General features: G+C 41.5%; 1 protein-coding gene across 1 annotated transcript; it reads left to right on the top strand.

The window, feature by feature from the left end:
• Positions 1-7089: 7089 nt before the first annotated feature.
• Positions 7090-13474, top strand: LOC126688463 (probable voltage-gated potassium channel subunit beta). Its single transcript, XM_050383161.1, has 4 exons — positions 7090-7730; positions 7987-8130; positions 8900-9064; positions 13043-13474. The coding sequence occupies exons 1-4, from the start codon at positions 7167-7169 to the stop codon at positions 13154-13156; spliced, it is 987 nt and encodes a 328-aa protein (XP_050239118.1). The 5' UTR covers positions 7090-7166; the 3' UTR covers positions 13157-13474.
• The last annotated feature ends 2492 nt before the right edge of the window (positions 13475-15966 follow it).

Raw genomic sequence — 15966 nt, 5'->3', positions numbered from 1 at the left:
TAGTTATTTTTAACCAAAAGTAAATTTTACACATTTTTCATTTATATGCTTTTACACTTTGGAGTGAGCATTCTAATTTAGGAGTTAACTCAAAAGAATTTCTCAAAAAGCGGTCATTTAATATAGGAGTTTGTGAGGACACGATTCGTAACGACCCGTAACAGTGTTGGGTTCGCACGTAAAAAGGCTCAAACAATATCATTTATAGAGCGTGGGTTTGAAAGGCTAGGCCTTGGTCACAAGACAGTGGGTTTTTCGTGGTGGGCATATGTAATAAAAATCGTGTTCGCCCTAGGAGTCTTTCTCCCGGAGGCGGGCTGGGAGGCTCTGGTTTTTTGCCATTTTTCCCAGCCACCTCCTTGGTGCATTAACCTTTACATTATATAGCCCTTCTGGGTTGATCTTAGCCCTCCACTTGTTGGTCAGGTAGGTGCCTACTTCTGTACCCGTCCCATCAGCTGTCCCTCCTTACTTTCTGTTAGTTGTGGTGATCGAAGTCGCCTTGCCCAGGCGTCTTTTCTCATTAACATGGTCAGGACGCAGGCTGGTGTATTTAATGCGGAGGGGACGTGTTTACCTTGAACCAATTTTGCACCGTACCTCCACGCAGGCCCCATTCTACTCGCATCCCTTTCAGGGGGCTGTTTGGGGATAGCCTTCATCGAGACGTTGCTCTTCCCCTTGAAGTCCTGGAGTGCCGAGGATAGGGTTGTCCTCCGCTGTTCCCCTTGACACCTCGGCCTTTCATCATTCGTCCTCGGCACACACCCTCCTCGGCATAGGCCCTGAGCCCTAATAGAACGTGGGCCGGATCATAAGTTCCCCGGCCCCACAATAGCCCTTCAAAATCCTGCTATCCAACTCCTTGGGCGGATGGGAGGGTTTTGATGACATCAGACATCTGCCAATGCTTGTCAATCCTTGTCACCCATCGGTTCCCGAGACTTTTCATCTGCCCGAGACACGTTCCTGGAGCCCTTGGAAGGCGAAACGTGACCTCATTAAATACGGGCAGCTCTGTGTTTCCCACGTTCTACGGCATGATGAAAATCGAACGGTAGTGATCCCTTGGTCTTTATGGGCGGGAAAATTTGTGCAGTTACCCTAGAAAGTATAAAAGATTTTTTGGAACGGATCTGTCTCTTCAGTTTTGCACTTAAGAGTTCTAGCGCGTATACCTTGGGTTCATCTGAACTTTCGCCCAAACTCAAGTCTATCTCCAGCACAAAAAGTCCATCCAAAGCGTCTTTCCTCTTTTATGTAAGTTCCTTACCTCCATTAACTCGTACTTTTTCTTTTCTGGGTTTATTTTTCTCTGGTTCCCTTTCTTCTCTCGTCGCTGGTTGGGTTTGTTTCATAAATCATAGAGATGGCCAAATCGAAACTGAGGAAATTAGTCGATACTGAAGAGGCAATGAATAAGTTCATCGCCGATTACAGGATTCCTCTCAACGTGAGTCTGAGGCATTGTAAGATGGGGGAATGGCACTATAAGAGGGAAACGGGCGAGGTAGTAATTCCCATCCTCGCCTTTGTAGAGGGGGGTATGAGAATCCCTATGGGGCCGGTAACGAGGGGTTACCTCAGGCACTTCCGATTAGCCCCCACCCAGTGCACCGGCAACATGTTTAGGATTCTGGGTTGCGTGGATGCTTTAAACGAAAAGATGGGGTTAAGACTGACCCACCATGACGTGAATTGGTGTTATAATCTCCAAAATTTGAAGGAGAAATCCTACTACATGAAGACAAGAGACGAAAGGGTCCGACTAATTCAATGCCTCCCTGATTCCAACAAGGGGTTAAACAAAGATTTCCTTATCGTCTCTGGTGAATGGCATAATGGCAATCCGTGCCCCATAGTAGAAGGAAAACCAGGTGGGGTATAGGGAATGGAAGGGCGCTGATCCTTTATGCCATTCTAATCTGATGTGGTTCGGTAACTAACCATGTATATGTATTTTTCTTTTGTAAATCCACACGCTTATCAACGGCATTTTCACTTAGTCAACCGGGTGGACTTGGAGACCGTTCTACAAGCGGCAGTTTTGGTAAATGACGGAGATGGTCAAGTCCGAGCCGCTCACAAAATATTAGGGTACGCTCCTGTTCAGAAGTCATTCGCCGACCCTAGGCACGTGATCAGCGAGAGCCGCCCTCGGCTTCCAAAAATTACCGTGGTCGAGACAGGATTTCTAATCTCTAAAGTACCATCTGTCCCAGAGAGCATCCCACTGGTGGGCCCCTCCTCGTCTCATCAAATAACGGAGGACGAAGGCGAGTTAGATCAGCCCGAGGAAGGGTTTGGGGTGTTTGACCTAGCCAACCAATCCGAGGATCCTCCTGGTGATATAGGTGACCCAGCCTTGTCCGAGGCAGAATTGTCATCAGTAGGCACATCTTCTCAAGCCGAGATGGGACTCAAGAGAAAGCCCCTGACCACCCTACTCGAACTCCTCGAGGGTCAACTAGGGAAGGGTGCGCAGGGAACGCCACAACCCAATGCTCCTTCCCCACCACCTCCGCCCCAGGCTATCCAGACTAGGTCATCCTCCTCAAAGTCACAGCCACAATCCCCTCGCCCCAAACTTCCTGCTTCTCCCCCACCAGCTCTGCCTCCTCGGCCGGAGAGCACTGATTCAAAGAGGAAGAGGAGTCCCAAGGGTAGGGAAACCGTGGATGGGGGAAAGTTCCAACCTTCTAAGGAAAGGGAGGAAGCCCCGCGTGTGAAGCAATTAAAGATTGGACACCAAAACAAGGGTAAGGAGACCGAAGTCCAACCCTCCCAAGGCAAGGGAAAGGGTATCGAGGCCCAATTCTCGCCAAGCGCCTGGCTTCCCGCCCCAATGCTCCACGGGGGTCCACTGCTAGAAACCGCGTCCATGAGGGACCTTGGAGATGGCGAGGGTGGTTACATGGCAGACGCACTAGGGAGAACCATGCTACTTCCCACCGACATGGATGGGTTGAAGAAAATGAGGATGCAGGAGGTCTTCCTCAGTACGAAGAGGTACCTGGGCATGGTAAGGCTCTTGAAACCTAAAACTTTATTAACTCTCACTCCCGGTTTGTCATTCACGATGTATTTATCTCCCTTGACAGGCTCTCCAGGCCACCTATAGGATGGAGGAAGAGGTGAACAATAAGAGTAAGGCGGCCGAGAATGAACGCTCCAAGCGCTTAGTGGCCGCGCGGACTCTCCAAGCTTCTGAGGAAGACCTTGCCAAGGCTAAGACTGCCCTAACAGACGTTATCCGAGAAAGGGATAACGCCTCGGCGGGTTTAGCTAGAGCTCAAAAACAGGCCGAGGATCAAACAAAGCGCCTGCTAGAAGCTGAGGATCAGTTGCGAATAGCCAAGGAGCTGATCGATGACTTAAATAAAAGACTGGTCACGGCAGAGCATGACAAAGGTGTCGCGGAGTATGCCCGTGACGAAGCCATAAAGGCCAAGCGGGAGGCCGAGTTTGCCAGAAACGAGGCTGAGGCTGCCAAGGAAACGGCCGAGGATGATGGTTATAATGCGAGGGTAGCTAAAACCCAAGCCATCCTTAAAGCCCAGATTCCTAGAGTATGCAGGCTTTACTGCTCCCAGGTTTGGAAAGAGGCCTTGAAGTGAGCCGGGGTGAATGCTTCATCCGATTTGTGGAAAGCGGAGAACATATTCTACCCTACAGCCATCCGTGAGGCCACCTCCACCAGCTCCGTGGCTGTGAGCGACCAATTCGAGGAAGGGGTCACTCAGTCGGAAACCGTATAGGTTGGCGCCTCTCCTAGCGAGACGCTTAAAGAGGGTGAACTTCAGGATGTAATAGAAACATCTCAGCGTACGGATCTCGAGGTACCCAAAGAGGTTACTGAGCCCGTGGTTGGCATTCAGACGCCTAATGCTGAGGAGCCAGCCATACTTGCCCAGCCCCTACAGGCAATTCCTCTTGCTATGGTCCCCAAGAGTACCGACACTGACCCTGTTCAGCCTTCCCCAGAAGGGACTATCCTCCTGGGCGTCGAAACTGATCCCGTTCTGCCTTCCCAGGACGTGGCCGACGCAAAATTAAAAAAGTAGAAACCCTGGCCAGGCGTCGTATTTGCTTTTAGTTTAACGATTAACTTGTTTCTTTTCCATTTTGAAAGCTTTGTAATCTACTAATAGTTTGAACCTGTTGAACATGTATATATGAAATCCTTTTCTTCCTTTTTCATTTTGGTTACTTGTTAGTTGCCCTTGTCGATACTTATTATTATTTATGAATTTTGAATTAATTATCTTAACACGTATGAATAGTTGTGCATGCGATAAATTTAGAATCATGTTTCAGAACGTTAGCTTACCAGCATCTGTAGAGCCTTGAACTCATTTCTATCCCCCATTCAATGGAGATATAGGTATCATTCGAGATGTCACGTGTAGTTGCTAGGTCCTGCTTAGTATCTAGGTTTCTTTAAAGTAGTTGGCTTCTCCATAGGTTTGAGTCTAAGGACCATGCAATACCTTGGTTCTGTCCAAAACTTGATATTTATTGATAAGTAGTTGGTTTCCCCATAGGTTTGAGTCCGAGGACCATGTAATACCTTGGTTCTGTCCAAAACTTGATATTTAAGTAGTTGGTTTCCCCATAGGTTTGAGTCCGAGGACCACGCAATACCTTGATTCTATCCAAAACTTGATATTGATAAGTAGTTGGTTTCCCCATAGGTTTGAGTCCGAGGACCATGCAATACCTTGGTTCTGTTCAAAACTCAGTTTTTCTTCTAAGTAGTTGGTTTCCTCATAGGTTTGAGTCCGAGGACCATGCAATACCTTGGTTCTGTCCAAAACTTGATTTTTCTTCTAAGTAGTTGGTTTCCCCATAGGTTTGAGTCTGAGGACCATGCAATACCTTGGTTCTGTCCAAAACTCAGTTTTTCTTCTAAGTAGTTGGTTTCCCCATAGGTTTGAGTCCGAGGACCATGCAATACCTTGGTTCTGTCCAAAACTCAATTTTTCTTCTAAGTAGTTGGTTTCCCCATAGGTTTGAGTCCGAGGACCATGCAATACCTTGGTTCTGTTCAAAACTCAGTTTTTCTTTTAAGTAGTTGGTTTCCCCATAGGTTTGAGTCCGAGGACCATGCAATACCTTGATTCTGTCCAAAACTTGATTTTTTTTCTAAGTAGTTGGTTTCCCCATAGGTTTAAGTACGAGCACCATGCAATACCTTGGTTCTGTCCAAAACTTGATATTGATAAGTAGTTGGGGGAATTAACCCCTCGTCTATGGCATGAGACCTTGGTTTTAGGGGAATTAGCTCATCGGCCAAGCCTCTAGAACCATCTGTGCAGCTGACGCTACGAAGCGTAGCCCTTAGTAAAGAAACATAGCCCCTAGTGGAACTTTACGCTAGAACACCACAACCGGCTGTTAGAAATGACAAAGGAACTGTCTCGACCTACCGCCTATGCCAACACACAAGCCTTCCCCACAGACGGCGCCAATTGTGAGGACACGATTCGTAACGACCCGTAACAGTGTTGGGTTCGCACGTAAAAAGGCCCAAACAATATCATTTATAGAGCGTGGGTTTGAAAGGTTAGGCCTTGGTCACAAGACAGTGGGTTTTTCGTGGTGGGCATACGTAACAAAAATCGTGTTCGCCCTAGGAGCCTTTCTCCTGGAGGCGGGCTGGGAGGCTCTGGTTTTTGGCCATTTTTCCCAGCCACCTCCTTGGTGCATTAACCTTTACATTATATAGCCCTTCTGGGTTGATCTTAGCCCTCCACTTGTTGGTCAGGCAGGTGCCTATTTCTATACCCGTCCCATCAGCTGTCCCTCCTTACTTTCTGTTAGTTGTGGTGATCGAAGTCGCCCTGCCCAGGCATCTTTTCTCATTAACATGGTCAGGACGCAGGCTGGTGCATTTAATGCGGAGGGGACATGTTTACTTTGAACCAATTTTGCACCGTACCTCCACGTAGGCCCCATTCTACTCGCATCCCCTTCAAGGGGCTGTTTGGGGATAGCCTTCATCGAGACGTTGCTTTTCTTCTTGAAGTCCTGGAGTGCCGAGGATAGGGTCGTCCTCCGCTGTTCCCCTTGACACCTCGGCCTTTCATCATTCGTCCTCGACACACACCCTCCTCGGCATGGGCCCTGAGCCCTAATAGAACGTGGGCCGGATCATAAGTTCCCCGGCCCCACAGAGTTTAAACATATTTTTTTAGTTTTTAAATAATATTATACGCATTTCTACACACTTTTTTATTCACATATATTTTTTTTAAAAATACAAATAATATTACTAGAACAATATTACGGTATATTTCAAACAATTAGTAATTAAAGTGTTTGTTTGAGAATGATTTACCTGGTTTTCTTTTGCCCAAAGTATACTTGTATTTGTATCTTCAAAATTTTTAAAAATTTAGAAAAAGTAAAATGTAACCGTAAAAAGAGCTAAAAATGAGCTTATTAATTGACAAATTCGGGAGAAATTATAAAATTTATATGGTGGATAAGTGATGTAGTCCATCATTCCACTAAAAAACTTTCACATGTTAAAAATTCTTAGTTAGAAAATTTTTTTAAACAGAAATTAATTACTAACTCAACCATTTTAAACAAATGAAAATTTTTTAGTGGAATGGTGAATAAATAACAAACTTTCACATGTTAAAAATTCTTAGTTAGAAAATTTTTTTAAACAAAAATTAATTACTAACTCAACCATTTTAAACAAATGAAAATTTTTTAGTAGAATAGTGAATAAATAAGGATCCACTATAAGTTTCTATAACTTCTCCACACATTCAGGGTGACACCAGCACTGACGCCCCTGGCCGTCGATGATTTTCTCTGGGATGCCTAGATCTTCACGCAACCCAAACACACTTTTGTTGAGAGAGAGAGAGAAAAAGGCTATTACTTTTTCTGTCATCACTTGCTTGCCACACATCCCAAAGGACAAAACAGTCAATATACTGAAACATATTCGACACGTGTCAAAATCTCAAAAACCTCACGTGGCCAACTATAGTCACTCACTCCATTCCAGTTGTCACCGTTCCCACACAGTCCCACAAACAAAGTACTGGTACTACATAAACAAATCATTTTCATTCTTCTTCATTCACTCACTCTTTGTGTTTGTGTTTGTGTCTGTGTAAGTGAGAAAAACAAAACAAAAGAAAAAAATGCAGTACAAGAATGTGGGTCGGTCAGGGCTGAAAGTGAGCCAACTCTCGTACGGAGCATGGGTGAGCTTCGGAAACCAACTGGATGTAAAGGAAGCTAAATCTCTCCTCCAATGTTGCAAAGACCACGGAGTGAACTTCTTCGACAACGCGGAGGTGTACGCCAATGGTCGTGCGGAGGAGATCATGGGTCAGGCCATACGAGAGTTGGGTTGGAAGCGGTCCGATTTGGTGTTGTCGACGAAGATCTTCTGGGGTGGTCCTGGTCCCAACGACAAGGGTTTGTCTCGGAAGCATATTGTGGAAGGGACCAAGGCTTCGCTTAAAAGGCTTGATACGGAGTATGTTGATCTTATCTATTGTCATCGTCCCGATACTTCCACTCCCATTGAGGAGACTGTTAGGGCTATGAATTATGTTATCGATAAGGGATGGGCTTTTTATTGGGGGACTAGTGAGTGGTCCGCTCAGCAGATCACTGAAGCTTGGGCTGTTGCTCAGAGGTTGGATCTTGTGGGTCCCATTGTTGAACAACCTGAGTATAACTTGCTTTCTCGCCACAAGGTCTCTCTCTCTCTCTTTCTCTCCATTGTGGAAATGGGTTTTTGTTTTTTTGTTTTTAATTTCAATTAGCCTTCTGATGAGTGTGTGTGTGTGTGTGTACTACTTCGGTATTTTCATAATTTTAGGAAACCCAAATCTATTTTAGCATAATCATTATGTAGTGGACACCATATATTTCAATCTTCAATTTCGTATGAGTGATGGAACACTTGTACATGTATAAACTTGTGTATTATTTTAATCTTAATGGATGCAGGTTGAGTCTGAGTTTCTTCCTCTCTACACCAACTATGGCTTGGGTCTTACCACATGGAGCCCACTTGCGTCTGGAGTGCTCACCGGAAAATACAACAAGAAAGTTATACCATCTGATAGCCGCTTTGCATTGGAAAATTACAAAGTATGTCTTTACTAGGTTGAACATTTTGCTCTTTAAAGTGACTTGCTATTCTGTGTTCTCATCAACATTTGTTGTTGACTTCAACTATTTTTTCTGCTATATCTTTATGTTACCTTTTAAGTCTCATTATTGAATGTTAATTTCACCTTTGGCTGTTTCTTGGTGGCTGAAACAAAGTGCATTATATTGGGATAGTGTTCCATCATCTTTGGTTCTCTCCCTTCATAGACTTTGTGCCTATGTAGTTTGTGTGATATTGAATGCTTCTGTGATTACTGCTTCTATGATATCCATGTGTATCCAAGAGAATGATGGTTTCCACCATCAGCATGCATTATACTCGGGTATAAGAATGTCACAGCTTATGACATGTTCCGTAATGTGAAATATGTGGATTATACAAGACTCAGGGACCCTTTTTTTTTTTTTTTAAATTTGTTTTAGCCACAGGGTGATTATCCTTGTGAAGTAGCACCGTTTTAGTTCTATACTGTGTTGTCTCACATGTAGTTCAGTTTGGATGCAGATCCCTGTACAATACATTTCTAATGCGAGAGCTCTTTTTCAATTGATGATTCCATTTCTTTTATTTGGTGTTCTGTTGGCTTTTTGTGATGAATGCAAACCAAAGGGTCCATGGTTTAAGGACCGGCACACACACACACAGAGCAATGTTGTTCTTTCTTATTTAAATTTAAATGTTATAATCTGTCTGGTGACTGATAGCAAAACTTGATTTATCATGTCAAACTCTTATTTTGACTTGTAGAATCTTGCTAATCGGTCATTGGTTGATGACGTGCTGAAAAAAGTAGAAGGACTAAAGCCAATTGCAGATGAGCTCGGTGTGCCATTAGCTCAACTTGCGATTGCATGGTGTGCAACAAATCCTAATGTCTCTTCTGTTATTACTGGAGCAACAAAGGAGTCTCAGGTTAGTTTTAAAAATATCATATCCTTTTATTTTTATTTTTTGAGAAGTAAAAATATCATATCTTCAAAACATATTGTAGTGACATGATATACTGCATTTTTTGATCTGGCGTTCGTTTAAAAAAAAAAAAAAAAAAAGGAGACTGAGTGGGCGTTTGGATACCGTTTATTTTGTTGAAAACTGGAAAAAAAAAAAAAAAAAATACTGTTTGAGCTTTGGTTACTGTTCATATACCTGATTGCACTGTTCATGTCCCATGAACAGTGCAACAGGCGCTGGACTTAAAAAAAAAAAAAGGCCAAAAATGCAGACTTGGAAAATGCAGACGCCAAATCCAAACAAACACTGAATGTTGGATTTATTTTTTGGATGAATGAGATGACTTTTATTGATTAAAACCAATCAAACACACAATGTACACTATACAGAGCTTAAAGTTCCCACAGATCAGCACTAGTGTTTATGAAAAAACAGAAAGAAAAACCAGATCAACTTCTGTTTTCCCCTTATGAAAAAGACTACTGTTTAAAAGTAGAAAACACTACAATTACAAAGAAAAGAATCTCAGCACTATTTACTCTTTGAGATTTTCCTACTAATCATGCTTTCTGAATGTCCGTGCTCCCTGCATAATTCTACAATTTCATCTGATTTCTTAAAACCACCTTTGTCTCTTACTCTGTTTTTCACTTCCTGTTTAATGAATGCAAAATGCTCTCTTCGCTCCTGAGCTGTCCCCCATGAATTATGAAATTCCTTTGGCACCAGATATGGTGAACCACTGCTCCTCAAGCTGTTTTGACCACAATAGACTTTAAAATTTTTCCCTTAAGGCTTTCCACACCCCAATCCACCAGTCTACAATACCCAAATTCTGGGTTCTCTATTAAGAAGCATTTCATGATTCCTTCCCAGATTCTGCCAGTGAAGGTGCATTGGAAAAGCATATGTTCCCTGGTCTCAGTGTTTCTTCTGCAATAAACACAATTCATCTCACCTTGTTACCCCCATTGGCTAACCTATCTATTGTAGTGAACCTATTCTTCGTACCAAACCACATAGAAAATCATGCATTGGAATTGCAAGAGAGTACCATACCAATCTCCAACAGTTTTACCTCATGTAGCCTAAATCTTAGTCATTCCATGTCTCTGCACTAGAAAAGCAACCTGTCTTTGCAGGAGTCCAAATGGGTCTATCACAATCCCTAATAGGTACCAAAGATAGCTTGCCTTTTATGGTTACTAGATCCTTAGAGATTCCTGGCCTACATGCCCAATTTTTATCTTTCAAGAAAGAATTAAAATCCTGCTCTATCATAGTGATTACCTTCTTGGGGAGGACAAAACTGCTTTCTCAGTAGACTTCAATGGTGTATAAAACTGAGGGCAGCAACTGTAGTCTTCCTGCAAAGGACAGGTTCCTTGAATTCCAAGAGTTAATTCCGGAAGTGATTTTATCCTGAAATGTTTTTTCATCTTGAGCAGATAACTTACCTGGGATTAAGGGAATACCCATGTATCTCATTGGAAAATGACCTTCTCTAAACTGGAGGAGCCCAAGAATCAGTCTAGAAAATACTTACATTGCCAACACAAATAGATAGAGAGGCAAAAGATCCTCCTGTCTTAATCCCTTATTTCTCTCAAAATAGCTAGCTAGGCTGCCATTAATAGCCACTGAAAATTTAGGGGTAATAAGGCACGTTCTGACCCATTGCACTAACAGCAGCAAAACATTGGAGGATAAATTCCCAGCTAACTGAAGCATACACCCATGAGCAATCAGCCAATCACCACATGTTCTATAATGCTTCTATTAGTAATAAATGCTGTTGTTTGATTATGGTATAACAGATTTTTCAGAAGGTTATGCACTTGTATATCACATTTGACATTACAGAATGAAATGGGCCTAAAATCACCCAGGTAGGAAGGATTCTGAACCTTAGGGACTAGGATTATAATTGTTGCATTGACTTTCCCTAACAGCTTCCCTTAAGAAAGATTCGATTGCATCCTCCATTTCACACTGTATAGCCCAAGATTTATGGAAGAAACAAGCCAAGAACCCATATGGGCTAGGGCCTTATTACCATTAAGAGAAAAAAAATAGTTCTTTGTATTTCCTCAGCAGTGTTTTCTCTTCTGGCTTCATTAACCCCAAATTGTAAGTTGGATTTTCCAAGCTGGCTTTTATAGAACTCAAATGCCAATTGTGTATCATCTGGTCGGATTCTCCATCATGTTTCCTTGATCATCTCATAAGCATTTGAGTGAATTTGTTATATTCCTTTAACAAATCTATAAAAGTCAGAGGTGTTGTGGTTCCCCAAGTTCAACCACTTATTCCTAGATTTTTGTTTGAAAAAAGCTTCCTCAGCCTTACTTACTGAAAGCATCTCATGCATGCACTCCTTTTCTTATTCACAAATACTCATTTCTAGGATTCCTCATCAAGAAATTTTGGGTTTGTTCCAGTTTGGATCTAACTTGAATTACCCTTTGAGAAATACTGCCAGATTGTGCAGATTAATCTGCCTCAAGATTCTCTTCACCGCCCTCAGTTTAAAGTATAGCTTAAACCCTTTTTTTTTGGTTTTGAAAAGTAAAAGTTTTATTAGAAAAGGAAAAGAGAATGTCACATAACTAGATGTGTACGACCCTTATCAAAGAATTAGAGAATAGCTTAAACATTGGAACTCCTTCAACGTGTGTTTCTCAACCTTTCTTAAACAAATAGGATTTCATCATTATCTGCACAGAAATTGAATAAATTGAAAGGTTGGTGCCCAAAATTCATTTCTTCACCAAATGACGTCACTGCAGATAAATGATCTGATATAGACTTAAAAATTTTAGTGGCCTGGCCGTATTTCTTCATCCATCTCTCATTCCCCTGCCACAAACTCAATACCTTTTCTTTTATTACTCTATGTATAAAAGCATCTTGTTTAAGCCTAGTCCATCACTTCAGTGTTGTATAAACACTAACCAAAATCCATCACAAATGTTGAAACACTTCCAGAACCCCACTTTTCATAAGAGTTTCTAACCACATTTAAATCCTCCATTAGCAGCCAGGTGTTCTGACCTACTTACCCTTTAAACAACCCCAAACTGTTCCATAGCTCCCTTTTGTTAATCCCTTTTAATGAAGCTTAGATACAGGAAAGGAAAGAAAAATTCTGACTTAGATGCAGCTGTAGTTTGCTGTGAATTACCTGATTTGATTGAGAAGGCTCCCACTTTTGCGGAGTCTAGAGAGGTCATGTTAGGCAGCTTTGTCCCCAACATTTTGGAGAGGCTGATTCTTGGACTCGATCCCACTCCCTATCGCTTTTAATTGATGTATAATCTGAATCCGTACCACTTCCTTAAACCCAGATTTAATTGTTTGTATCTTTTGACATGTAAATAAAAAAAACTGCTTTTGAAATACAACACGACACCTTAAGAATAATTTGTATAATAAATCAATGGTCCATGTCATTTCCTTCAAGATCAAGCAATTAATTTTATTAATTCTCATCTTTTTTAGCAATAAAATAAAAAAGCTCGCCTATGGATGCTTTATGCTTCTTCAAAAAAACACCAAAAAAAGTGCCTAAGGCGTGCTTTTTGAAATGAGCTTTGCTTCAGTGCTTTAAAAACACTGTATGTGTCTAATGTGGAGCTTCATGGAGTGTCTGAGCTGTATTCATGTTGCCACACTTGGGGCATATCTTTGCTTCATATTTCCCCTCTGAACCCACCTAATCTGTGAATGTATTTTAAAAATGGGTTTGTGATGTTAAAGGTCATTCTTTGAGGTTTCCCCCAAAAAGTTTATTTCTTTATTCTGCCTGATTGAAAATGCTTATATATAATCCTATTTTTCTCTCAAAGGTGCTAGAACATGAAGCTAGTAAGCATCTAAAATCTGAAAATGATATAATCCATAAAGCATGCCATTAAAGAGCTTTTTTCTTCTATGTAGATTCAAGAGAATATGAAAGCTATTGATGTCATCCCGCTACTGACTCCTGCTGTGATGGAGAAGATTGAGGCTGTAGTTCAAAGCAAGCCAAAGCGTCCAGATTCATATAGGTAAAGCGATAATTCACGAGCTCCTCTGTGTTCTGCACATTCTGCAGCAGACTCCATTGTTCCAATATACTGGAATGCAATTCTATACCTCAACTGTTAGGCCTGATGCTTAGTTAGTTTCTTATTTCTTTTCTCGGAACTATTCTTGTGATTTCACTGTGTACCTGGTCTTCTCTTTTTCTTTTCCTCTCTTTGGTTTTCTTGATTTGGGGTGTGGGGAGATAGTGAGTTCTTGTTTGAAGTACCTACATGATTGTTAGTGGCTATGGATTTCTATTGGACAAATTACAGCGTTGACATCTATTATTTTCCTGTTAAATTAGCTTGTGTTTTTTCTTCTGGACTTCTATGCCTATTGTTAGGTCTGGATGTTGGAGGTTGACACCCATTTGGCTTTTGGTGTCTATGCCCATACCCTCATCGCCTGTATGCATATTTCGTACATGTTCATGTATGATCATCTGGAAGTTAGTATTTTTTTTAGAACAAAAATGATTGAATCTGATTAAATACATAGAAATGCTCTTACGTGATTGCCTTATTATCATTCTCACCTACTGCCAATTCTTCCCTTGTCATCATTCTCGCCTGCTGCCAATTCTTTTCGTGCAAGACTCAATATCCAGCAACATTTTCACCCTTTCTGCTGACTCGGGCTTTCAATGAGTTAGATTTGGTGGGATCTGGTAGGATCCAAGCTTAAAAAAATTATATTGTCTGAATCTGAGATGGATGGAATGCAATTTGAGTTTGAATCCAAAAGAATTTCCTTGCGGGAATTGATTCTTTTTCCACATGAAGGAAATCCAAAAGTAACCAAGTTAATTTTCTTTCTTTATCAAGAAAACTCAATTAACTTTCCAAGTCATAATAAAAATTCAAAGCAATTCCCAACAATGGGATGAGAAAGAAGGGAACCGGTTAGAGAACAATTATAAATTAGTAACTCTATGGAAACATCTAATTTTACTACATGCTAAGAAGTTAAGTTGTGATAGGACCAACATCACATTCACATGAATCCACTACTTTTATTATGTACTAATTACAACTTAAAACCTTAGCATGTTATAAAATTAGGTGTGTCACTTACGGTATAGAAATAAAAATAAACAAAATACTAAATATGAAAAAACATAAATCACTCAAACGGACTTAAAAAGTAGAAATCCTAGAAGTTATTTACAAAGCAAAACCAGATTGACTCTACTGTTTAAATTCGAAAAAAATCGCAATTACAAAGCAAAAAGTCTCACCAATATTTACTCTTTGAGCCTATCCTACTAAGCATGCTTTCTGGAAGTCCCCACTCCCTGCCTAATTCTACACTTTCATTTGATCTCTTAAAGCTACATTTGTCTCTTACTCTGTTTTTCACTTCCCATTTAATTGAATGCAAAATGCTCTCTTCACTCTGTGGGGCCCTTTTTTAGGACAGTTCCCCAAGCCCAAACCCAATATGATATCATGGGTTGTTGAAAGGGGCCAGAAGTGGAATAAGAGTGCTGAATGGGCGAACTGGGTTTGATTCACTGCAACCCATTTGGGCCATTATGCCGAACTGGTCTATTCACAAATCAAAGCTCCAAAAAAGTGAATACAAGGCAAATATAACAACAAATACATAATAACTTATATTTTGCAAGAATCAAAAGAGAGCAGTAACATAAGCAAGCATAAAATAAAAGAGAGCAGTAACATTTTGTAAATTCGGCAGAGTTTCGTGTTTTGTGAGCTAAGGTGCACCGGCAGAGTTTCATGCCTGTGTATACGGTGTGTGTCAACATGCTCATGCTAGGACGAGCCATAGCCCCTTAAAGCATCAAAATGTTTGATGCGTGCTGCATACACAGGGAAACCGATTTCACTTGATGACATGGATCAGGACGATCACACCGTGATGATTATGCACACAATATAGCGTGAATATGCACCTACAACAATTAACTTGGGCACATACCCACACTACAAGGTTAAGAACACTCATGCCTAGTTCGGGTCGCTCACGTAGCCACGAGAGTCCATCATACAAAATGCACGATCACCCACATACAAGCATATATATATACACATCATGCATAATGCTATCACATAGAGCGGGAAAGTAAAGCAGACATCGCTAATATTTCAAGGGTATGGCCTAGCAAGGTACAGGAAATGTAAATCAGACATTGCCTTGCCTAGGGAACGCGGCCCAAGCAAAGAGCAGGAAAGATAAAGGACACATGCTTACATCCATAGGGTATGGCCCAGTAAGGTGCAGGAAATATAAAACAGACATTGCTATACCCTAGGGATGATGCCTAAAACTGGGTACAAGGATGATAAACCCAATAAAATGCTCTAGAGAAGAGGCTAAGAGAGAAAGAGAAAGATGTAATCACTCGGGGAGGCTAGGCCTCCTAATCTACTGAACGTCGCCCTTTTTGGGCTTGCATCATCTTGTTTGCATCCTTGCCCTCATTGCTCGCACCTAGGAAGTCGTGCCCTTGCTCTAAGTGCCCTCACTCCAAGCATGTACATGCAACAAACAAAAAAACTAGGCAACAGACAAGTAAAGGGGATAACCAAGAGGTAGAGAAAGCATGCAAAAAGACACACTAGCAAAGAAAGCCAAAAGGGGGCAAACAAACATCTTACCAAACAAAAGGGGGTGTCCTAGGAGGACAAATGTAAGTTTGGATTAGGTGTCCATAGTTCCATTGGATTGGAGTATGGGTAACATACATGCCATCAAGAAAAATTCCTAAAAGGGACTTGGGGTCTCATGTATCAAAGACGGGAGTGAACTCGTACAAGATAGTAGGAATTAGG

This window comes from Quercus robur, chromosome 6 (assembly GCF_932294415.1).
Source record: "Quercus robur chromosome 6, dhQueRobu3.1, whole genome shotgun sequence".
Taxonomy (NCBI): Eukaryota; Viridiplantae; Streptophyta; class Magnoliopsida; order Fagales; family Fagaceae; genus Quercus; species Quercus robur.
The sequence above is the reverse complement of the archived record's forward strand: the minus strand, read 5'-3'. Positions and strand labels throughout refer to the sequence as shown.

Coding starts and splice junctions, on each gene's coding strand:
- LOC126688463 (XM_050383161.1), top strand. CDS start 7,167: ATGCAGTACAAGAATGTGGGTCGGTCAGGGCTGAAAGTGAGCCAACTC. Junction 7,731..7,986: donor ACTTGCTTTCTCGCCACAAG/GTCTCTCTCTCT, acceptor TAATGGATGCAG/GTTGAGTCTGAGTTTCTTCC. Junction 9,065..13,042: donor GAGCAACAAAGGAGTCTCAG/GTTAGTTTTAAA, acceptor TCTTCTATGTAG/ATTCAAGAGAATATGAAAGC.